Below are 25,395 nucleotides of genomic sequence, written 5' to 3'. Positions count from 1 at the left end.
GAGCTTTCTGTATCTATTTATTGTTAATTCAAGCACACAGGAAAATTCAAATCACAGCTCAGTGTGTAGCCTGTGCTGTGGGTTTTGCCATTCTCAGGGGAATTTGACAAAAGAAAGGCTGAAACTAAGATTTGTCTCTCCTGTGGTAACAGCTGTGGAAGTGATATTTGGTCAACCATGCAGGTTTCTTAAAGGTGTTGACAAGCCGCACATCACGTGAAAGAGAAGTTGTTTATTTTCCACACTAACATGACATCAATTTTATATTAAGGACAGGAACAATACGGGCTATCCTAAATTAACCGTGGCTGGGACCATTCCCACGTGGCACTGAAGAGCTGCACCCACACGACGAAACCCTTACCTTTCAGCTCAGGGTGGCACATACAAACTGCCATCGGGAGAGGCTGCGGGTCTGGGTTGACTCGCCATCCATGCCAGGAACTGCTCCCCAGGACTTCGGCGGGCTCAAACACAACCCTGCCGGGGCCACTGTAACGATTTCACTATAGAGGCGACTTCAAGTACAGAGAACATTAGTTATAGACGCAGCCTTAGGGTATGTATACTGCACGTACTACCGCATCAACCACTGGGTACATCTTCCAGTAACCTTTGTTTTTCTTTTTTTCTATGATGCCAGCTGGTGGAAATGTTGAGGGTTGAGTCTGTGAAATACAAATGTTTAATGGGATTCTCATCACTTTAATGTGTACAAACTTTGGCACAAGAGGAAAGCAAACAAAAAGCAACCCGTGATAAGAAGTTTCCTTGAATGTTTACCGAAGTAGATTAGTTTAGGCGGTGGCTGCTCTGTGTTTGTTTTCTAGGATCACATTCTTGAGCTTTATCAGCGTGAGGGAGGATTTTTTAAATTCAAAACACTTCATTCATGCTTAATTCCGAGACACATATTCCATCTTAACGTTTGCAGTTGTGGTCTGTAGATTGGTTACAAGCCAGACAAGTGGCGTTTCCATTTCCTGACTGGGGACTTTAGCATAACTAATCGAGTGCAAATAGGACATTTCCAGTTTGAATGTTCAATTTGAAATGTATTTGTTGCATATCCATTCTGTCATTTGTGTTAACTAGGCACTTTACTACACAGTTTCACAACTTCAGCAACATATGGACACGCTACTTACTTGCTGTGGAAAGTCACTGGGGAACGTGATGGTCTGAACACTGCTGAGCAGAGAGCAGAAAACAAATAAATCTGCTATAGATCCTTCGTGTTTGCTCCGGGGCCTGAACAGCCTGGTTCTCAAACGGTGAGGGACAACGGGTTACTCTGCACGCCTGACCACATCCAGGAGCTCTGGCACTCAGAAGCCATTAGAGCAGTAATTTCTTATTGAGCAACGGGATTACTTTATGTCTGGGCAAAATTTTTGATCTATAGTGGTAAGACATTTTACCACCACACTACAGTCGAGTTCATTCATCACAGAAAATATCATGTCACTATAATCTCTATAGTATCTTGTATCCTGAATACTCTATGCAGCTAACTCTCCATCTCAAAAAAGGATATAGCTGATCTAGAAAAGGTACATGAAGGCTATGGGACTGTTTCTGTTGGAGGGATGACTACAACTCTTCAATCTGGAAAAAAGACAACTGAAAAGGCTCGATAGATGCCTATAAAATTACAACTGGCATGGAGAAGGAGGACAAGGATTGCCAGTAGTCAACTGGCAGCTGGTCTCATCCAGTACAAGAAGCCCGTGGCATAAAATGAGGCTAACGGGTGGCAGCTCCAAACATCAGAAGCTGTTTTGTGGTTTTTTTCTCCTCATGTCCTGTATTTAAGCTGTGGAGCTTATTGCCATGGGATGCTGTAAGCTGCTAAAAGTGTGCCTAGGTTTTAAAAAAGTCACCAGACGAGTTCATGGAAATAAAAATCCATTGAGGGTTATTAAAAACAAGACATCCTGTCTGGATCAGAAAACCCATGAGCTGTAAATCATTAGATGCTAAAACAAGATTCTGGGAACAGATCTCTAACTGCTTGCATGCTTCTACAAAGTATCTGATTTCATCTACTATTGGGAACACGGTACTGGCACAGATGAACTTCTGGTCTGACCTGGTCCAGCTTTTCTGATGCTTTCATTGCTTTTTTCCATGCTTCAAAAGCCATAATGCTGCCAGTTCAGTGAGTCTTGTATTGGAGTCTTCTCAGCTCACCTACTACAGCAGCAAACTATGCAGGGAAGGGCATGAAAACAGGCTGTGCCCTTCCTCCTCTGCCTTCCAGATCTGCCGGGCTGCACCAAGGAACTGTAAGGCCAGGTGATTTAATCTCCCGGGGATTTGCTGGGAACGAAGGGAATATTGAGAGAGCAACTCTGCAACACATCCAAATGCCGGCGGTGACTGAAACTGCTTTCAGATGCTGGTGGTGCTGCATTGGTGTGGACGATCTTCTACACAGTCATATGCTCAGGGATGACACCATGCTTGGGACAGAGACCCTTTGCTTGAAGACAAATTTCACTCAGAAAAGCCTTGGCAATCGGGGTGTTGCACATCATCAGGAAAAGACCTGGAAGACTATGGCTGCAGTCTTCAAAAGTCGACTGACTTTGGCTTAAGTCTCCCTTTATTTCTATGGATCCACAAGGCACTTCCTGAAATTCCGCTAAATCTACTTCTGAACATTTTCTAAATAACCAGAGGCAGAGGATTTCTGCCATGAAATACTCCAACACATTATCTGTGAATTAAAATACTTTTAAAAAGATATTCTTGGAAGGGATAAACTTCCTGGTTCTTTTCTTTAGTGGAATAAGCGTAGCATTAAATTACAGGGAAGCTCAACTATTATCTTATAGTTTTCTTTTTTTTTATTATAGACTTTTTATCCACATGAATGATAAAGAAACTACAACAGAGTTAAATACCTTTTTTGATAACAGTGATTATATTCTTAATTACACTCAATATTAAATTGTAAAATATTTCCAGAGGAGTACAATCTTAATTCATACAGCAGGCAAAATACCAGAGGAGGAAGGGGCCGAAGGAGAGGGGTGTGAGAATTTCCAGTCTGCTTTTAAAAAGCACTGTGTATGGCTAACGCTGCTCTATCCATCCATCCCAATGGCCCATCCGGTTAGACGCGCATTTCTTTCCATAAAACAATCACTATTCAAAAGCAAAAGATGAACTGGCAGATGTCGTCAGTGTTTGTGGTGTTGAAAGGATCGGCAGTTCCTTTCACAGTTTATCTGTACAATTCATCAAAAGCATTTTCTCTATCAAGTTCAGTAGTCCTTCTAAAAACACAAAGACTTAAACTTTGGTACCACCAAAAAAGATCCAGGACAGGCATTTTTTGATTTTGTTGTTGTTGTTGTTGTTTTGTTTTTACTAATAAATGGCTGCTACATTCTATTTTACATGGTAGTCCATGATGCTTTGAGGTCACTTGTCCTTGGGTTCAGAGGAACCTGATTTGTTTTTTCTTTAAATTCCCAAGCCCTTCCATTTTCTCAGTCTTTATACAAGTCAGGTTTCTGAGTGGTGGGTTCTAACTTACAAGGGAACAGCTGCAAAAGATCATGTGCTTCTAGGAATTTAAAAAAAAAAAAAAAAGAGAAAGAGAGAAAATGTTACCAACACTAAATCTAAGTTTGAGATTCCTTTACTCACAGAATTACAACATTTAATTACAATCCTTGAAAAAGGGATACATGTACATCAGATGATGCTGCTGGAGGTCAGACTTTGCTAGTTATTATCTGTAGAGTCACGTGGAAATACTTGCATTAAAGATAAAGTGCAAATTGCAACTGCCTGAAGTATGACTAAACACAACAAGACCTGCTGTGGAAGGGAACACAAAGCCCACGAAGGGTAGCAAAGGACTGCTGAGAAACACAGAGCATTAATTGAGTGGTTGCTCTGCAACGCGCAGGGTCTTCACTCCCTTGGTGTATTGTGTGGGTATGCACGTGCATACACGGTTCTTCTTGAGACAACTGTTTTCAGCACATTGAGAATCTGAAATTGCTTCTGGACAATATAGATGCGATTCTCTGCTTGACTGATTTAGCTTAGCAGTTAAGTAACAACTAATCTTTCAAAAGCACTAGGGCCTACTTAGAGAAATCCCCGTTATCTGCACGGATGGTGTGCCACTGGAAACAACAACAGCGTGAGCAACACATCTATCCCTCACACTTCTTGGCAAATAAGCAGGAAATGCTCATAGCTGTGGTGCCAGCACCCTCCTTGCAGGGCTTGTCAGCTGATGAAAACCTGATGCTGGGAACAAATAGTGCCATTCACCTGATGCTGCCATCCTCAGGCAGACTTCTACTGTAGATCAGCGCTTTGGACAAGGTGCTCAGGGCAGGACCCGCTGCTTCTCATCTGGAGAGGCATAGTGTTTTATTCAGGGTATTGATATCACTGAATTTCTTTTAAATCAGTGTTCAGATTAATGTAGACTCAACTGGAAAATGCTCGCAGTCAGTAGGAAAGTATGTACAAGAGGGCAAAACAGACCAACTTTATGCTTAGACTAATCTCCTTATCTCAGTAGGCAGAGCTCAAGACCACGGACACTGGTTACTCTATGCTTATTCTTAATGTTTTTAAGTATCTGCTTCGTCCATAGCTCAGGCAAACCTCCATCCTTTATACTATGAAATCCTTCTCAGATGCCCCAGACTTTCTCTTGAATACCTCTACTTTATGTATTACTGAGGTCTCTACATATGAATAGCTCTTTTTTTTCTAATCCACAAGCCAGATTTTGTGCCATTACACAGAAGCAGGTCTAGTGGCTTTCTGCCTCTCTGCCTGCAAGCCCTAATCTTGTTTTGCCAGAAAAAAAAAAAAAGACAATGTCATTTAAACGTCAAGGTTTTAGCACCTGAAACTGGAATCTCTCATGCCACTGATGGTGGAGACTGTGTTTCTTCTAACTGAACGCTTCTGAAAAACACCTCTGAAAAATGCAGTGTTGGGTTTAGGAAGATCCTGCACATGGACAACAAGGTAATTGGCATCTGCAGGAGACTGAATTACAGAAGACAGTATTGGTGTAGTTCTGTAAAGCTCCCAAAATACACTGGTCTTTCCTGAAGCTGAAGAAGGTCCATTATGGGCAGAAAACACCACCCCTAGTTGCCCACGTGTGAACTTTTACTGCACTGTGAATGCCAAGGTATTTCCCTCCTTCCACTGAAGGTACATGACCTTGATGCCACCTTCCAGCGCCAGAGAGTAGAAGCACACGCTCAGGCGATTAGGCCTGGATTCACCCGATGGTACGTCCTACCCCAGTGAAGGCTTGTAATTTGTGTGACGTGTCAGTTATCACCTTTAGACTGTAGCACAACACTTCCACAGACAGAGCTTTTAGACCAGAATCAGTAACATCATGCAACAGAATCATTCTCTTAATTCTTGCAATGCCTGCTAAGGAAAACATGACGGCCAAGTCAGGCAGAATAAGATTTCTTTTTACAAGCTCACCTTTAGCTTTTGCTGAGGTGTGCACCGAGCTTTTCTTTCCTGATCAAGCTTGCTGCATAGGGAATCTGCAACGACAGAGAAACAAAGCCACTGCGTTAAGCCAAGGTTTGGCTAGCAAGACATCCAAGCTGGAATCCCTGCAAATTAAAGGTTTTGCTTGCTGTTGGGGTTTAACCTCCCTACATCATTTTAGGAGACAGCACCTTAAAATAAAGAACTGAACTCTTTACAAAACTGCAAGAATGCTGAAGCAGAAATAAAATAAAAATGGCCCAAATTAAAACAACAGATTTTAAAATCCAACGCACAAGAGGTCTTCCAATGTTTTGTTTATTTCAGTTGCTGACAAAAATAAAGCCACCACCCATTCTGCTACCTTTGAGATGACAAAAATCAGCTGTAACAGAGCAGGCAACACACACTGATCTCTGCACAGCCGAAATACAGCAAGTTGGGAGTACGGGACTTCATATATTTATATCACCATAATTAGGAGGTTCATAACAGTTCTCTCTGACTTGCACCAATCTGAGGGAAGCCACTGAAGTGGAACAAATAATTAAAGAAAAACAGAGAACATAGGCATATTAGGGAACATAGTTATATTTAGAAACAAAGTGGGATGATGTGCTCACTGGCTACTGGGAATACAGTACAGGGTTTCTCTTTTTCAATGCTGGGCCTTTAGAATGCAACAAAACTAAATTGCTCTGAGATTTCCCCATAGCTGGGAATCCAAGTGACTACAAATTCACTATTTTTCGATGATGCCTTTTGGAAGGACCATTGGAGGAATTCAGGTTGGGATCAGAAAATCTATGTCCCCACAGGCCCAGGTGCTGCTGCACACTGAGGTGACCTGCTTCTGCTGTCAGGCACTCCAGTATATTTTCACAAATAATGTCAAATGTTACTGTAAGTTGACAAGTAGGCTGGGCTGAAGTCAGGAACAGAGCTGCACGAACACCAAAGGGAGCAGACAGGCATTGAGCTCAAGCAACCTGCCCCGCACACGTAGTAACATACCAGAAGCATGTGAATTTGCATCCATATCCACTGATCATATACCTAACATGCATTCTTGTACATCCCTGTTTTGTTTTTAATTACATTATGCCTACAGTATGTGAGTCTTTGTGTGAGTTGTGCTGAGCGTGTCTCTGGGCCGGTGTAAAGTGTAGTATCTGCAGTGTCCTTAATAAGGAAGACTCAGCATGAGAGGAAAGAAACGGGCATCTGCAGCTCAGGAGCTAACCCTTTCATTTCTCAGGAAAGGAGGTCAATCTGATTGAAAGCAGCAGCACCGGGAAGCAGCAGAGTCTGCAAAGATGAACCCTCTGGATGAATGAAAGCAGAAGCCTTCCAAGGGGGCACGCGGCTTCCCTCACTACACAGCCCTGGGCAAAGGGAAATGCGCGTGCATGAACTGAGAGGACCAAACCACTGGTGACCTGAAAAGACCCAGGATCCAGGTGTTTTTTCTCACTACTCTTACAACCCCTACCCTTCATAGAAGCCGAAAACTATCAGGAAGCTTGCTGCCAGATGATACCCCCCAAAAAAACAGAGCTCACCCCTCCACAGAGGCCTTGAACAGAGCTGCCTTCAAGGGCATGCTGTTTGCAAAGGCTGAAAAACTCCTCTCCAAACTGCAGCAGAGAGGAGTATGCAAAGAAACTGTTCACCTGATCAGCCACTTGCAGGGTTTAGATACAAAACAGAAGCACAAACAAATGGCCTGAACAAGCACGTTTTAGCTGAGACCTGTGATGCTTCACCAACCACTTTCTTCCTCTTTCCCACTCTCGACGGCCAACAGGCAACATTGGTTTGCATGGCCGCCGATTATATAGGACATCTCCCAAGCTGTACTGACCTAGATAATACAACAGGGTACAGTCTGTCAGAAATTAACTGTTCTTAATCCACTTCTCTGCTATATTTGGCACATCAGCATCTTTTCAGTGTGTGTTGGTTTATCCATTCTCGTAATAAATGAAACTGGGAGAGGTGGGTGTCCAATAGGGAAATTACTACTTTCTTCACGAGTTAAATCACCTGCAATGTCATCTTCTACTTTTGTCATTGGAAGAGCATTTGATAACTCCAGTACCGCAGTGGAATAGTATTTAGGACTCTTCACGACAATACAGTCCCCTTTTGTGCATCCATGATGATGGCTGCGATGAAGATAGGATCAGCACTCGCATGGGCATGAAGATCCAATACTTGGCCCTCATCAAAGCCTGTACACCCCTGCCAGCAATAACGAAGTGCCGACAGTTCGGTTTTAAGTAGCAAGTAATTTGTTTCTTATGACTAAGTCCACATTAATAGGAAATACATCACAATGGGAGCAGATCTGTAGGGTGCAGGAGGAAGACCCTGGGTCCATTCTCTTTTTTTTTTTTTTTTTTCTTCTTCAGGCTGCCTCTAGTCTGGTCCTGGGTACTACCCGTTAAGAGCTAGAGCACACTTCTCTCTGCATTTCTGGAACACATCCTCGTGTGCTTCGTCCAGAAGGAATCCAGTTTGCAAGCTCTGAGTCTGCTCCACAGCATGAACCAAAGTGCAGATAAGCAGATAGGATTGGGGATTCATTTCTGAACCACAAGTCTGCTACACTTGGACATCAAAGAAGCTTCTGTATACCATACTCTTTTGGAGACTTCACCTTTGCCTGCCATCTCTAGGTGGGATACACAATGATACATACCCCTAACTTCTGTTGTTTGAAGAGGGAACCTTTAGTAACCCAAAGCACTATTATCCAATGTGGATCTACAGGTATTTAGTTAAACAAGTCTCATTTCCAGAGATTGCACTTGATAACTCGGTCGGAAGACCAAGACAGCCCTTCCAAATGCAAAGAGTATTTATGCAGTAAAGGATACAGATGTGCAGCTGAACTGCCACTGGAAAACTACAGTCTCTGCACACATGGTGCTTCTGGACAGAACGATGCATGGGATTAACCAGAAGAAAAAACACGCACTGAGCCTTTGACAGCTGGAGGAGGAATGGAAGTGCCAACAGCATGCCCTGGAGGGTGAGTTTTCACTAGTGCTCTGTGAAAGTATTTATAGCTGTGTGGGCTGAGTTCAGAGATTCTTCCCTCCCGGCTGGATAGCGGCATGTGCTCAGGGCAGCGTACGGGGCTGCGCAGGATGCAAGGACTCAGGGCTGGAGTATGCAGTCTCTCCCTGCTGTATTTTTAAGTACTGGTGCGTATTAATACCATCGAAAAAGGATTTTGCACACAGGCAAAAATAGCAGAGGCTAGCTTGTGGCTCTCTGGTACATACGCATCCATTTTTGATCAGAATTTCTGCAGATTCTAAAGGAAAGGAAGCTTTTACTTCTGCTTTTAATAGCCATTAATAGCCATCTACAGGACGTACCTTTTCTTTAACATTTGAATTTACTGGAGACACAGCTCCATCCTATTAACCCAAGGCACACCCAGATGCATTGTCAAGATACAAGTTTTGCTCACCTGTCATAAAAAAGGAGACAGTGGCAAATAAAATTCTGGTGAAAATAGTACTTGTCAGCTGACTTTTCTGTACAGAGTCAGGGATGTGTATGCTACCTTCGGCATCAAAAGGACACATTCCCAATTTGTACCACTAAATTTGGAGAGGAACTCCACCAAAAAATCAAATGAAAATAACAGAACACAGAGAAACAGACCTGCAGTATCATCCCAAGTGCTAAAGCACAGAAGAAATTAATGAGAAAAAATACAAGCATCTCTATTTTGGGACAAGGTAATGAAATCTGCCTTGGAGTCTGCAAGACACAGTAAACAGAGTTCCAGAAACGCTCTTTTACCTGTTATTATCTGGGTGTCAGTGGACAGATACTTCAGCAAAAGATGCAGCTCAAGAAATCCAAGAGCCATTCTGCTGAATCGATGTTTGCCTCTAACATTCTTGTCAAGGTCAATCAATCTAGCTGGACCACTTTAAGCAGAGGACCAAAACAGAAATCCCAATAAAGCAATGCTATTTCCAATTTACACTTTTCGAACATGGAGTGACAGGCATGCAGTGACCAAGGTCTCCGCACACAAAAATGTGGATATTCCTTGTTTGTATAATGAATAGACTAGTTGTACAAAGCACCCACTTTCCATATACAACTTAAAATAGGAACTAAACCTACTGGAGCTTTTCTTAATTACACTAAGACCCAGAGGAACATGATCTCATACTTCTGCAGATCTACCAACATTACCACATGGTAGATTTTTTTCTTCTTTTAAACACTCCTTGTGAATCTTTGAAGATCAGGATGAAAGACAATGCAGAGACAGAAACAAATTTTGCAGGTAGATAGCTCCTGATTTATTTTATTGTCTGCCTCTGAAGAACTGAGTTGATTCAAAGCAGCACTGAGAGCAGGCAGCCATCAAACATCAGAGGAGTTCCAGCTGGATCCAGTTCCGAGCCCAAAGTTAGACTAATGAGGAGAGAGTCAGTTCACAGGAGTATAAATAAATTAAAAAACCTCAAAACAAAATGAAACCAATGCTTTCCACTTGAGCTGGAAAGACAAGGGACTGCCTGAGTCATTCACATTTCTAACATGTCTCAAAGACCTGATGCCTTTTACGCCTAAGTAAAATTAGTGGGATTGATCACTACCTGATCTTCGTTACCTAAACCACAATGGCAGGGTGACAACCACTATCTTAGCTTTTCCTGATGGACAGGTTACAACTGTGGTCAGCGCTTCCTGGGGACCTACAAACTACTTGTAAGAGACCCCTGAAAGGAAATTTAGAAAAGCTAGCCTGTTTGCAGGAGGCTTAAGTTTGCTGCTTGGTGCTCTACTTCTCTGTGGCAATGTTTTAGAGGGGTTCACAAAAACCTAAAAGGATAAAAATTGTCACACTGGGAATGCTGATTCTGGTCTTTTTCCTCACACCTGGCAGCTAGGAAGAAAGTTCATGCTTTTTAAATTTGATCCACTAACACCATTGCTCAGAAGACAGCATCAGACAGATACAGAGTCTCAAGCAGGAGCTGACTCAGTACTTTGTTAGGCTGGCTGGGCTGTCCAAACAGATGAATTCTGGTCAAACTAAACAGAAACAGACAACTCTAAAGCCAGGTGAGCTCTTCTGAGGCAGACGTTAGAATTTACCCCAGCCTGCTGGGTGGCGATTTCTTCTCAGTGGCACTTTCCGTACAGCTTAATAACAAAGGCCAGACGATGCGTGCCTGAATCCATATGTAAAATCTGTATTTTACATATGACCTCCAAGTACACACACTGTACTTAGCCAATTTGGGAGACAGCACTTTGAAGGAAGAAGAGAAGAAAAAAATCATTCACTGATCTAAGGTCCATTTTCTTGTTAAATATGACAATCAGTTGTTTCCTAGCACTTGGCCAAGAGCTGGGCACAAACAGGTTGCGATACAGCCTGGTAGCTGCTCCGAACACTCTGACCAACTCCTTTCTCAACAGAAATTGCTGACGAACGCACAAGGTCCCACTGTTCCAGCCACCTACCAAGCCAGGTTATGTCCAAAGAAGAGAATGTAACAGAACAGGACCCACCCCCCATTTTCCCAATGATCTGAGCCTTGCTCCTGACTTTCAGGAAGCCATAAAATAATTTTTTAGAAGTCCAGAGCGGACAGAGCATTAAAATTGATTAAACACTGCTTTCACTGAGGCTTTTAATGGAAGAATATTCAAGCCACGCCACTCGCAGCCGCGGCGGGTGTAGTGACCGCCGGCAGCGGCAGAGGGCACCCGGCGCCCGCGCCAGCGCCCTGGCAGCTGCCACCCCACTCGGGGCGGCTGCTCTCCACGCATGGCGATTTAACATCGTCTTCTGCATTGCAGTTTTACAACGACACCCAAGAAGTGTGAGAAGAAAGCGTTACGTTCAGTGTCCGGCATGGGCTGGGCACGAAGCACTACCTTCAAGTGGCCCTTTCCATGTAACAGGTCACAGCGGGCGTTTGCACTACCAAGTTTTCAAATACAATTATATTTGGTTAATTATTTCATGCTTGCTTCAGCTTATTGTATTCCAGACATCTCTGACACATCAAACACGCCAAGGCAAGTTATTTTAAAGTCTGACTATCCAGTTACACAGCTTGAAGCGTTGCAGTTCAGGGTCAGTGAAACCACCCTTAGGGCAAAACCTGCCTCTGGTACCCACTGTTACAAGAGATGCCTTCATGAACATGCACAAGTCTTCAGGGAGGACAAAGTTAAGCTGTATAATCCTTCAGCGGTGAGAAAAGCCAAAAGAAACTGACTCTGTGCATTTATATTGTTTGTAAAATAAAACAACCCAACAATTAAGCAAGTTCTGTGGCTATTACACCAGGAAATGTTGAGTTTAATACTACAAAAGTATATACCTATGAAGCTGTAAGTAAAATTAAGATGTGAGTATGCATTAAACACTTCTGCTTTTCTCTTTGCACTTCTGTGTTAACAAGAAAATTAGGTGTGGGCAGCTCTGTTAAAGCAATAGTATAGCGTCCCAGGTACATACAAAACAAAACAACCTACCCCTGTTAAAAACAACAAAAAACCCAAACAAAAATCAAATGTAACCATGTTTTTTGTGTATTCTGCACCAAAAGATTTAATTCATCCTTGCCATAACCCAAGAGGGCCAAAGGAGTTCTATCGTTAGCATATTCAGTTCATTAATCTTAATTCTGGATATAACCATACAAAATATACGCACATGAATGAATTAAAGTAAGCGCTGATTCCATTTCAGCTATCAACCAAAACATAACTGAAGATTTCTGCACCCAGCTTAAACAAACACACTGGTTATTTGAAGCAGTCTCTCAGTTCTTCATATGCAAACATCCTTTTATCAGTTTCACTGATACACAACCTGCCTTGCCGATACCGGGAGGGATACCCTAAATGTGAGCATAAAGACTTACTGATGATTAGACAACATTTCTATTAATGATAATTAAACTCAGGCAGCCACAGTGAGCAAAGAGGTCCTGAATTGTTGGTGCTGTACGTTAAATATTGAAACTCTGTACATCTCTGTACATACATTCGGGCAGCTCTGTTTAATGATTACATGACTATTATTCTTTCTGTAGTACGCATCAGTAAGTGAAAAGGGTGTGAATTACATGATCATAATTCTTTTCCTGCCCAAGAAAAAACACTGCACTGAACCTTGTGATTTCTCCACTTCTTGTAAATCAGAAAAAGCACCACAGCTGGCTTGCTGGAGGTCTGGGATGTCCAGTTTCAGAAACAACTTCACAACTGGACCACAAAGTGGTCTGAGAGGCAGAGATGATCCATTCTCTCCCTGGGAGGGACAATTAGTTAGCTCCAAGTTCAGCTGACATGAGATAAAGGCCGAAGTGGCCCCACAAACTTTGTGCTTAAATGTGCTTCGCAGCAGGAATCACAGGTTACCTGCCTCAAGTCCAAAGCGGCAGGGGAAGTACTTTTCAGGATGGCATCCTAGTTACCATCTTCTGTGACAATGCAATTCACAGGTCAAGCCAAACTCCTTGCCTGGCATTGGGAGACAAAGGGGAACACAGCAACAACTTGGACTCATGAAAGGAAAAGACTGGAGACCAGCAACAAAAAATCTCCAGAGATGTTCTGGACTTGAATTCCCTCCATAAACTAACCTCCTTCAAGCACCCTCCATCTCTCATTGAAATCTCTGAAGTCAGCAAGAACAGGGAGCAGGAATGTTCGGTAGCTCTAAAAATAAGGCCACTCCTAAATGCCTTTAAACATAGGTGCATGAGTTTGACAATCCTGGCCTTCAGCTTTATTTTTATGTCCTAACCCATCAATTAGAAAATGACAGTACCAGAAGGCTGGACAATGCGTTCTCCGCATCAGGCTCTGTGAAAAGCACAAGGAATGCTTGAGCACAGAGCTGATTCAGGTAAGTGGGGATATTTGGCAAGCCTGTCTCAAAAAAACCCTGTTGAATAATGTCAGACTGATCACAGAAAAAGCGCTAGCAAAACAGGCACTAGCTGATAGCCTCCCATTCATTACAACGCCTTGCTCTTAAAACCACACTAAGCAGTATCTGAGTAAGAAACAGTTTCACATATTCCACCTCTTGCTTCTACTGGGTTAAGTATGTCAAGTTTTGCAAACAGCACAGTTGTATGCAATGTTCTAGAGTTGCACTAGCGCACACATGCAAAATCCCTCTTGATTTTAAAATAACAAGCAAGAAGCCAAACAGAAATGTGTGCCTGCAATGAACTGTGTTTTGGCAACTTGATCCTTTACTGCTGAGTTAAGAACTTCTAGCAGCTGAAATTTGAAAAAGACACATCCTAAGGCTTATTTGCCAGCAAGAAGCCAGCCTCGCACAGACCCACTAATGAGGGCCAAAATGCACCCCTTGGCAACTTGTACAGGGTAGAAACATTTAACTGCTTCAGGTTTACTCATTCAGTCCTCCCTTTTCTCTCTGAAAAAGCACTTCCAATTCAGTTGAAACATCATTTCTCATTTGCATTTCGTTCAGTTGAAACATGAAGATCCATCTGGTTACTGTATGAAAGTAAATCTCCAGGTAGTTACACTCTAAACCAGCTGAGAACTGCATGCTTACGTCTTACTAAGTATAAGGTAATATGAGCTAAGGTAATAGTACATCTGCATGGCTGACTACGGAAAAGTTTAAGGAGTTCATTTAGAAAACAAAGCAACAGTTAGTAACATTTTTAGCAGAGAGGGCAAACTTACAATTTGTAGCTGCTGTACCATTTCTTCTCTGTATGCCAGTTCCCGCTTCATCTGATCTTGAAAATTATCTGGGGGGGGGGGGGGGAAGTAGGTGCAGTAATTAAAACAGAGACCACATAGAATTCATATAAACCAAATGAAAACAAACCCAATAACTACCAAGGAACCGTGAAGCATTACAAAGCCCTTCACCCAATTAAAACACATGCCTACCAAAAACTTCTCTATTAGGAGACACTGTAGACAAGAGAAAAACTATGGAAAAATCAGATTTAGCTACTTCCCCAATTAGCAAACGTAGGCTGCTAAGTTTCTGTCACTAGCATTCATTCTCACAGTGATTTTCTCAACGGGCCAGACTCTGCAGTCATTAGTCAAACTTCTACCAGCACTGAAAAGAGCAGCAAAAACTGCTCTTCTTTGCTTTGGCATAAATCTGTTGACATCAATAGGGATGTCCAATATGTAAGAATAGAAAGCGTTCAAGGATGCTTGTTTGTAAGATAGTGCTGATGGCTTTGAACAAAACTCAGACTAAAGCTCCATAAACAGTGACGTGGAACTCGGAAGGGAAAAAAAACTTTGAAAGATAGACCCTAGAGAGCTGGGTTACAGCACAGGTCTTCCTGCTCCAGTAGCTCCCCCTTCCCTTATTTTCCTCCTCAGTAATGATTTCAGACAAAACTTCATTTGGTGGAAGATTAACTGCTTGTCTGTTCCACAACATTGCTGTTGGAGGTTGGGAAAAAAAGACAGAAAAATATAAACTATTGACAAGAAGCAAATAACTTGGAGAGTTGCATGACGGAGACCTGGGTGCAATGATGGACTATTAAATGGAAGAGGAAAGAGAACCCATTCCAACCAACATCATGTTGATCTGGGAGACTGAAGCCTGTCCTGGACCACAGGAGCAGCAAAGTGAATGCCAACAGCAAACAGAATGGAGCACGTCAACACCCAGAGCATGGAAAAGGGCACTAAAAGGCTAAGACAGCTAAAAATGGTTTCTTTACGACTAACCAATTAAGAGTTAACTGGTCATGCTGGTTGCTGGGACACTAGCCCAGGACTCTAGAAGCCGAGTTCAATACCTGCTCTGCTGGATTCTGCGCATGTGTCTCTCCATGCCTCCTTTCATCATCGCTAAAGCAGGAATAATGGCACTGCTTCATCTGCCAAGTGCGTTGGGAGGATTAATGGATTAAGTGACTGTGGGATACTTCAATGGCACAGTGATGGGAGTCACAAAATCACCTCAATTGCAACGGAAAGATTTGAGCGCAGGTGAGAACGAGTGGCTCTGTGTGCTGCTGCAGTGCTGGGAGCTCACCCGCTCCCAAACCACCTGCACAGACTCGCCACGACTTCTCGATCCCCAAAGCAGGAGCAGAAGGACAGCAAGCAGCTGTGGCACAATACAGTGGAGAGGAACGATGTACCTCATCTGCAGGGAAAGGGGATGTGTGGGCATAGGAAGGAGCTAGAAGAAAATACAAGGGAGCAGAGCTCTGTCCTCCTCTTTCACACAAGAATTTTGCCCTCTCAAATGATGAGCGAGTTCTTGTTTAAAAGGCAAGGAGGCACTTAAGACAACAAGAAAATGGCAATGAAACAAAAGAAAAGTGAGAAAATTTGTCAGGCTGAAACCATGCGGATCCAGCACAGACACACAGAAAAGGACATAATGACATTATCTTAATAAAATCCTTCAGATTTCAAGTAAATTCCCATAGAATTTTTCAGCCTATTCCCTCTACCCCAACTTGCCCAGCAAAAAAAGCCGACAGAAATAAAGCAGGTTTGCAATTCCTTTTTTTCCAAGACCCAAAAAAGCCATACAGTATAAAAAAGTGACCATCTCCTGTCCTGGTCACTACAGGCTGATATATCTGTGCTAGCTGCTATTGAGGTCCTCCAGTTTCACTCCGAGTAGGGTATATGGAGAAATTTTCCTTCTCTCCTTAATGCTTTCCTCTTGACTGCCTCTTCACAGGCTCATCACCTCTCAGAAAAAATAGCTCAGAAATCTTGCTCAGTCCTGGCCTGCAAATGTCCGAGCTCACAGTGGAAACGGAGCGTTAATGGTAAGGAAAGTGTTTTTTTCCGGCAGCATTTATCTGAGTCTGAATGCTTACAGACAAAGCCATGAGCAATACCCAGGAGAAAAGATATGAATATTTAAATAGTTTTCTTAACACAAAATTAAATACTTTAACTATCCGGACTATGTCTCCGCCATTTTATTACCACGTTGTTAAATGCAGCTGGACAAAACGTGTGCCAGCTGACACAAAAGGTACAAACCAGTGGAGTGTTCTGTAAGAACATGCTGTCAACTGTGCACAGGTGCTCCTTTTCTATCAGGACAGCAAATTCTTTGATTTTCTTCAAGTAATCTGATCTTTTTTTGATTTTCAAGTGATCTCTGTGTTGAGAGATCTTGTAGGCAAAAGAAAACCTCATCTGCAGCTTTCAAGTACAATAGCAATATAAAAAATAAAGGTGCAAACAGTACAGATAATTCCCTAAATTATCACAGGGCACATTTCAAACAGGTACAAGAAGCCACAGAGAAGCATGCAGCATAGTGCTTCTAAATGAGCTTGCAAATAAGATCAGTTCTCATTTAACAGTGATTTCCATGAGGAGAACATGTAAACTAAACACCATTTACACACACCACTGCAGAGCACTGCTGTGGGTAGTGGTTTGATGTTATTAATGTGTAATGCCCCAAACGTGCTCAGTCCCCAATGCAAGACCCAAAAAAAGGTGACTTTCAAGTTAACTCCAGGTAACCCAACAGGATCATTTTCTAGAGAGACACAGTGTTACCACCCACACCTCACACACTGGCTCCCTGCTGAAACAGGGATGAATTTTCTCCTTTCTAAAAAAGGTTGAGAAGACTTAAAAGCCAAAGGCTCCTCACTTACCTGCAGACAGTGCAAAGCACAGGGAGAACACCTCCACCCATGGGAGTGAGAATTACCCTGGCAGTGTGCTCCTGTCCTCAGCAGCTTTAAAGATGGGACAGAGATCCAGTCCCCATGGCCACTCAGCCCAATGCTGCAGTGAGCCAGACTGTGATATAAAGCCTATTACCTGCCTGCTCTTCGCTCCCTTCTACAGCCTCAGGTGTCTCCAAGCCATGATAAATCCATAAATACAACTTTATTTTTACCTCCACTTTCCTTTAGTTGGATCTCTCCCTAGTTCCTCCCTATCCAATACCACCACGGGCAGTTAGCAACTTGGGAAACCTGGCAAAACTAAATAGTTTCTAATACCTGACCTAAAGCAGCAGCCCCGTCCGGCAGCGGGAGCCTGGAACAGACCCCATCTCTTTTGCTGGAAGACATACCGCTCTAGAGGACAAACCACACATCTTGGATTTTACACTTATTTGCTTTACAGAGACCCTTTTTCTTGTTTTATTATACACAGAGGAGGGTTTCTTTTTGGTAAAACTAGATCTGTAAATAGGTTTTACGGTCATTTGTATATATTGTTTATAGCACATTAGCTGTTTTCTATTTTAATCCTGAAGAAAATTGACCACTACTTTGCGGTACACTGAAACCACATATTTTTCAAGCCAGCATACACAGTCGCCACTTCCTTGGTCGGCCGTACGTGTTCTTTTCTTTTCTTTGAATTGTATTTCATGTGGTTTAATTGCAGTGTTTATTTACATGGCAGTGACAGAGCATTAATTTTACTGTAGAAGAACAAAAGGATAAATGAGTGACCTGAATGGCAAAACTCCAAGATGCCATTTCGCCAATACCACACATCAGTGTTTTGATCTACCAAATTATTTGAAAATTACCTCACTCCCAAACCCAAGGAATCACTGAATTTATACTGAAGGATGAGGTTATCCTCCTCTCATTAATATCTGTATCACCTCAGGCAGCTCTTTTCCTTTATTTATGAAGCTGTCTACATCTTTCAATATTTGGGCTAAAGATGGAGTCATTCCCAGAGTCCTCACACTTCCTTGCTTCCCTGAACTTACCCTACTGATGCTACAGAAAGGGTAAAAAAAATGTATTTTCTTTAAATAATAGGAAAATGCTGTCTGTGTTGCCACCTTTTCCTGCAATCCACGGAGATGAACTCAGATGAACTCAGATGAACTCAGCTTGCAGCAATGGGTTTTGATCAACTGATTTACCTCAGGGGTACTGGCAACACTGGGTTTTGTCCCTGGAGTTCTTTTATGAAGGAGCTCGGAGGACTAAGAAAACAAAGTTTCTGAACACTTCAAGAAGCTATGATAAACCAGCACGAGGGCATTTTGCATTGACTGCTGGTCAAAAATTTCAGTTATGCAGGAGTTAAAAGAAGTTAGCAAATGGCAGAAGAGCTTGACAATTAGTCTGGGAAAGTTTTAATGTATCTAGCTTGGCTTACGGTGAGTCAAGTAACTCCGCAGTGCTCCATCCACATATAGTCTCACAGGAAAGCAAGGACAAAGATTGAGAGTTTTAAAAATCAGAGCTTAAAATAATCCTCACATCATCAACATTAAGAAAATATTGAACGGAGACGCTGTCAGACCGCCTTTGGACTTCATGAAGAAGCAAAAGGTGGGTGCAAACACACTTTTTCCTTTAGGCTGCATTTAACACTGAGCTGGGGGGAATGTCTGGGCAGGCAGCTGCAGAGCTGTGACAGCCAGGCGTGGGGAAGCCTGCACGACAGTACTGATCTCTGTGTGGTGCTGTGTTACAGACAGGCAGCGAGCAATGGAGATGACCTGATCGCTCCAGCTCTGTAACATGACATTCATTGCATGTTGGAGAGCCCCCACTGTGTCTTCCAGCTTGTCCTGATGTACACAGGGCCAGTGTAATTCAAAAGGCCTCAAAGCAATAGGTCTTCTTCCATATCCCTGTGTATGCAGTTCAACTTTCTGGCAGCTTCACAAAAACCCTAAGTGTCCATTTTGTTTTATTTAACACATGCCCAGCACATTCCATCACCCCTGGGTAGCTACCAGGGCATCAGCCGTGGCCAGAGCGCCACCTAAAAACAGCCCATCTCAAGAGGAAAAATCCAAACAGCTCCTTCTACTCCTTAAACACTGGCCAAATCAATTCACCAGCATCAGCTAGAACCACCTAAAGATGACTATGAAGCACCTGGTCTTCAAATGCCTCCAAGAACCTGGTTAAGACCAACATCAAAATACCCTAAGAAGCCCCATAAGTTTTTCTGTCTACTCAGTGTATTCAATGTTATCAAACCCGGTAAAATATACACCAAAATAGACATCCAGCTTCAGAGTTTCCCTACAAAAGACCTGCCTAGGCAGCCTGAAAAGCCTCAGCCGAAGTGCCATCAACCTCAGCAGAACTAAGCCAAAGATCCTGGCAACACAACTGAGAACATACCTCTCCCATTTTAACAATCTGACAACAACCAACCACCCACCAATAACACCAAAACCACAGATACGGGTCTTACTGAAGACTGGGAAAGACGCATTTCCTTTCAACACCTGGAATTCCTGTTCTAGTCTCCTCCGTAAGTCAATCTGTTCGAACAAAACCTTCTGGAGTTCCTCTAACAAAGAGAAAAGAAAAGTGGTTTTGCTAATCTGTATAAATAATTCTTGAAAGAACAGTTGCAGAGCAATTCATTACTATAAGACAAAATATTTTAGTAGTTATAAAAAAAAAATGTTGCATAGACCTACAATAGATTTTGTGCAGAAAGCCATGAATATAAATCAATGTAATATATTATTTTAAAGTATTATATTACAGTGTCATGTATTGATTGATATATATGCATTAATCTCAATTATATCCACCCAAAGGTCCATATATTATTCATATGTTACTTGACAAGCTTAAAATATGGTGCAGAACAAAAGTGCCCCCTATTATCCTCATATTCTATTAAAACAAAGAGCAGTTTCACAACGTAAGAGGCCCTTATTTATTTTACCTTTCCCCATGTTTTCTACATCCTTCTTCAGTGAATGAGGTGAATTTGTTTCTTGTGTGTGTTCGCCTTAAAAAAAGAGAAAGAAAAAAGTTATTGATTTACTGATACTGCTTTTCATCAGTATTGTCCTTACTATGCAACTGCTTCAGAGAATCTGGAAGAAAAAAAAAATGAAAAAAAAAATCCAGAAAGAGTAAGATTTAGGTTTATCTACGTATCTCTGCATGTGTAGCACAAATGTTTGCAAGTTTTGTATTTGCTTCTAGTTTAGTAAAGTATCTATCACCACCATGGCCTCCTGCAGACAAGACCTGATATCTGCTCGATACCTAGGAGAGCTCCTCTTGCATGTCCTCTTCTCAACAGATGCCTGCTTTCACTCTAACCCCTCTTTGAAGATGCTCTTATCGGAGAATGACTAGAAGCAAGCTGAGAAAGGGGCAGAGCCTTCTCTACAGTCTCCTCTCCTCGCAACGGCAAGTCCACACTATCTAGCTGGGCAGGGCCCTGTTCCCAAATCCACAGGCAAAATCCTTTGCACCAGCCTCTTGGCCTTCATCAGCTCTTTATCATCTTCTAGAGCTCTATCACACAGGCTTGTTGTAACTGGATATAATTTACAACCAGCTGAGATAAAATTGACATGGTGGTATTTGCCTCTAAAGGATACACCTCTGAGGTCAACCAATTCAGAGATTTCTGTCTTAGGTTGCTCACAGAACTTTTAATCGTATAGTAGTAAAGAATTTTCTAGATAACAGAATTTGAGTATTTCCAGATATATGCATGCTATTTCTTTCAGCCTTTTTCCATTACAAATAAATAAAATAAATCTTCACAAGGTGTTAAATTCACCTTGACTTAAATATGAACTTCCTGACAGAAGGTGTTATTTTCATTACCCTCTGGAACTGTGAAATTTTCACCTAATTTCCAAGAACAGGGTTTTGAAACAAAAAGTAATGAAAAAAATGTCTTTAAAAGAAAAAAATACCACTTCAGCTGAAATTAATGGGAGATTTTCTATTATTTACAGCTGCAGTAGAAATGGACTCTCAATAATTAAGAAAATGTTTGGTAGATAACCAATTATCGGATTAATTGGACTAATTTTTGGTTTAGTCCAGCCAGTAAATACACATCATTAACTCTACTGATGAGCAATCACAAGAAAGACATGTATATAAAGCTACTCATGTGTTTATGTATTTGGAAGAAAGAATCACGGAGGAAATACCTTGGGGTTTTTTGAAAATAAAAAGCTATAGCACTGAATAGGTCACCATACAACAGATAAGATAGCAGCTACTTAAAAAACTCATACTGTCACCATGAATTTGATAGTAGGTCATCACAATAAGATAATTTTAAAGTGGAATTGGAAAGTCTTGTTTTGTACGCAGTCAGAAATCTTTCTGCAAAACATTTATTTTTGTTTTTAAAAATCAATACATTCTTATACCCAGTAAGCATTGAAGTCATAGTATATGAAACATACCCAATAGATATGCATTTTATGCATTTTAGCATCTGCTATCTCTTTGTTCCTTAAAAAAAAGCAGCCACATGTTCAGGCATATGCATTTACACAACTGATACCTGGTGCCAGCAATTCCATTTTAAAAATCCGATTATGTAAAATAATGATTAAAAAAATCATTTTTGTATGATATTTGACATAAACAAAGTGTTTTCTACAGATGAGTTGACTCACTGCACTATAAGAAATAGCAATCTTAAAAATACATCACTTTTTGGGCAGTGGTTTAAGGTGTGTTCCATAATGTAAAAAGGTCTTTTTTTTTTTTTTTTTTAGTTAACATAATTCTGTTTTAAACAGGATTGCTAAAAACAGAAGTATTTTGTTAGATAAATTAGGGTACAAAAAATCAAAAAGAAGGAATTTAAGTTTAGGAAGGGTATTTATTGAATTATAAATATATTTTTCCAATCCATTTCTTTCATTGACGCATTCTCTTCTGAATGTTTTATATGCAGTTCTGAGGGATAACAGACTCGCAGACAGAAGGTAACTGAATTCTTCAAGGGGGAGGCGGAGAAAGGGGAAACAACTAGATCCTAGCACAGAGCATGGTGGCAACATAGCTCTTTCCCACTTGCTCAGTTGAGCTTTCAGGGCCTTATGGTTTGAGGCTGCCGACTCACTGGGACTGAAAGAACTGCATCAAAATGAAAACAAGGGCATGTAGCATAAAGAATAACTTCTCCAACATCTGCAGCCTCCCTAGTACGCTACTGAAAAGACTCAGAAAATTCCCCATCCTTGCCCCCCAAATAAGTAAAGAACAGGATGGGAAAAGCAAAGTTATCTAAAGGCAAAACCCAGCAATATGGTTTTAAAGAATCACTGCATTTTTAAAATGCTTTCTGATGTTCTAAAAAAAGCCTCAACATTATTATTGTTGTTAACGGTTAATAATAACTAGATGGGTTTCACCTTTCCAGTCCCCCTGAAAATGATAATCAGGAGCCTGCTCTTCTCCATTTTTCCACACTTCCCAAAGGCCTCATCATGAGTTGCGTACTGTTCTATCTTAATTGAAAGGGAGGAGGTATTGAATATTTAACCAGCTTCCTTTCTCTTAAATGTTAATTAAAAGCCAAATAGGTGTTTAAAAACAAACAGAAAGCCCAAAGAATTTTAATCAGTCTAAGAAAAAAATCACTTCCCCTTCTAATAGCTCCACCATAACTCTCTTGGGCCTTGCCTACACACAAACTTGTAGCAGCATTTAAAACAGCAGCACTGGAAGCTGCGCAGCCCCCCGGTATGGACACCGAGGTTTTCTTTGAGAGAGGCTTTTTTCAGTTTATTCCGAAAAATCAAACTATACATCAACCGTCTGCTTGGTAGAGGGAAAAGGGGATGAAGTATTCATAGCCAATTTGCACTGCCTCATCTAAAGCTTTTGGTACCTCCATTCCTCCCGATTAGCTCAGGTGCACAGAGATTGTTATTCTGGAATAAAAGTACATGGGTTGTAGTTTTGGGTTACACAAAATGGCCTTCTTATCTGGAACGTGAACATCCATCCAAGGAAGAGAGGAGAAACTATGTCTGTAGGTGAACACACATCAAATTACTTTATCAGTATTCTGAAAACAAGAGGTCCTGATTTATACATTGACACAACCTCAGCTCTTGTGATGCCACCATTTTATTAGCTCTACACTCCCTGGAGTAGTTAAGATTTGAATTTTTAATAAAGGAAACAAACAGGAAAACTTCTAAATTTATTCTCCCGGAAATAAACGCACATTGCCCTCATTGTATAAAACCAAACCAGACATAGCCAGGTTACTTCCTTGTGCTGTGCCACCCAGAGGAATCTTCTGCAGTGCTTCCTCGGTAAGCTCTCAAAATGCTCTTCAAACAGCAGCTAAAAATTTTCACGCTGGCCCAGACAACTCAGCTACATCAACGGGCAACAGATTTGCCCGACGCAGAGCTTCAATAGACTAGGAACGTAACTCATCTCTCCTAACTCTCAGCCCTGTGCCTTGTCCTCAACTCGTCCTCTCTACAATTCTCACTATATCTGCAGTGCCAGACGACATCCACCAAAATGATCCACCCGCCTGTGTCTCAGCATCGGCTCTATTATTCCCGGACGGTACTTAAGTATGGAAGAGCACGTGATGCCTGCCAACCAGCTCTGCAGCTCACTCCTACCAGGTGAGCTTTACCGTTGTGAGGCCCACAGCATCGATGGTCTACCGTAACTTAAACATCCACTGGCATTTTTAGCTGGAGAGCATGCTGTCTGCAGACATGAAGATCGCAGCAGTGAAGATGCTGGCATCTTCTGGGTATAAATATATATATCTCCCCATGTTGAAAACATAGGCAGATGTGAACTGGCAGACTTTCGGAGCTCCAAAGGCTCCATCTATTTGCAATTAATTACTCACTTTGACATACGCACAGTTCTCGTGTATGTCCCGAAGAAATCTTACCTTTACTGAAAATATTCATGCATTGTGCATATTCATGCTGCTTTTTAGGGGAATAATCAGTAAGATAATCAGGACTTGGGAGACTATGCCTATTTTAAGAAACTCAATAAGCATTTTTTAAGTGCTTTTCTGTACAGGGGCTGATATACAAAATCTTACAAAGTCTGGAGCTTCAAATGTTAATTTGCCCTGAAAGTAGTTTAACTTTAAAACAATCTAGTTCTAATTTTTGCACAGCTAATTTATAACGTCCATTTAAAGTTTAAAACATGGACATCTGATTAAAAAATATCCATACTGAAGTAGTAACGAATAGAGCAGAAAACAGTGGCAGGATTTCAAACCGACCGTTCAAAAACTGTGACCAACTTAAAAATGTGAAATGTTTTAGAAAGACAACAAATCAGTTGTCTTGGTCTGAACCTTATGCATACACCTGGGAAGTATTTCATAGCTTTATTCTGCAAGCATGAGGGCTAAAAATTTCAAATTCTTGATTGTTTTAAATTGAAGGTGAGATTCTCACCTCACTCCAGAAGATGGGGCTTTAAAAAAAAAAAAAAACCACAACACACTTAATATTGTGAGACTTGAAAAAAATAAATTAATTCAACAATGTTTCTCCCTCTTCTAATAGTTCAGAGAGAGCTCCTGAGCTCCTTAAGAATAATGGAAGAGAAAAGAGGCAGGAATAGTAAATAAGGACCCAGCCATATAGTCCTTTAGCAGTTTTGTCTGTCATGTCCAGGTATTTATAAACAATTTTATCTATTAATATTCAGTGCTTGGTCCCACATCTGAAACTTCACATCGTCGTTCCCCATTTCGCTTTTAACTTCTTTGCTTTTTTGCAAACACCTTCCATAATAAAATTTCATGTCTTTTAAATTCTGGATCCAATGCTTTACCACTTATCTGATTAAAAACTACACAACTGTCCAGTCTGCTATATATATGAAAAGCCAGGCTGTTTTCAACCTCCTATGAGCTACAGTAAATATACAGCAATTGCACCAATATTTGCAGAGTTATTCTGGATATATATTTAAGAGTAAATGAAAGAAGAATCTGGCTCACTGTTTCTAGTCTGAATTTTCCTGAAATGCTTGCCAAACCATCTTTTGCAAACCAAAAAACAAAAATGGGGAAATTGTAACAAGATTTCAGAAGCTGGCTTCTAGCTGTTATTAACACTCAATTTTAGCGCTCCCC

The 25,395-nt window shown here is 41.4% G+C and overlaps 1 protein-coding gene across 1 annotated transcript in view; it reads right to left on the bottom strand.

The window, feature by feature from the left end:
* Positions 1 to 5,495: 5,495 nt before the first annotated feature.
* The window catches only part of LOC309415244 (SKI family transcriptional corepressor 2-like), a gene marked incomplete at both ends in the record, with an annotated part of 25,564 nt that continues 5,664 nt past the window's right edge, over positions 5,496 to 25,395 (bottom strand). Inside the window, 4 exons of the mRNA XM_082012709.1 lie at positions 5,496 to 5,558; positions 14,242 to 14,309; positions 19,720 to 19,818; positions 20,206 to 20,271. Coding sequence (XP_081868835.1) covers positions 5,496 to 5,558; positions 14,242 to 14,309; positions 19,720 to 19,818; positions 20,206 to 20,271 — 296 coding nt within the window. The remainder of the gene's footprint in view (positions 5,559 to 14,241; positions 14,310 to 19,719; positions 19,819 to 20,205; positions 20,272 to 25,395) is intronic.

The sequence above is a fragment of the Phaethon aethereus genome (assembly GCF_964289735.1).
Source record: "Phaethon aethereus genome assembly, chromosome: W".
Classification (NCBI taxonomy): domain Eukaryota; kingdom Metazoa; phylum Chordata; class Aves; order Phaethontiformes; family Phaethontidae; genus Phaethon; species Phaethon aethereus.
Note: the sequence above shows the minus strand (reverse complement) of the source record. Positions and strands in the feature narration are given on the sequence as shown.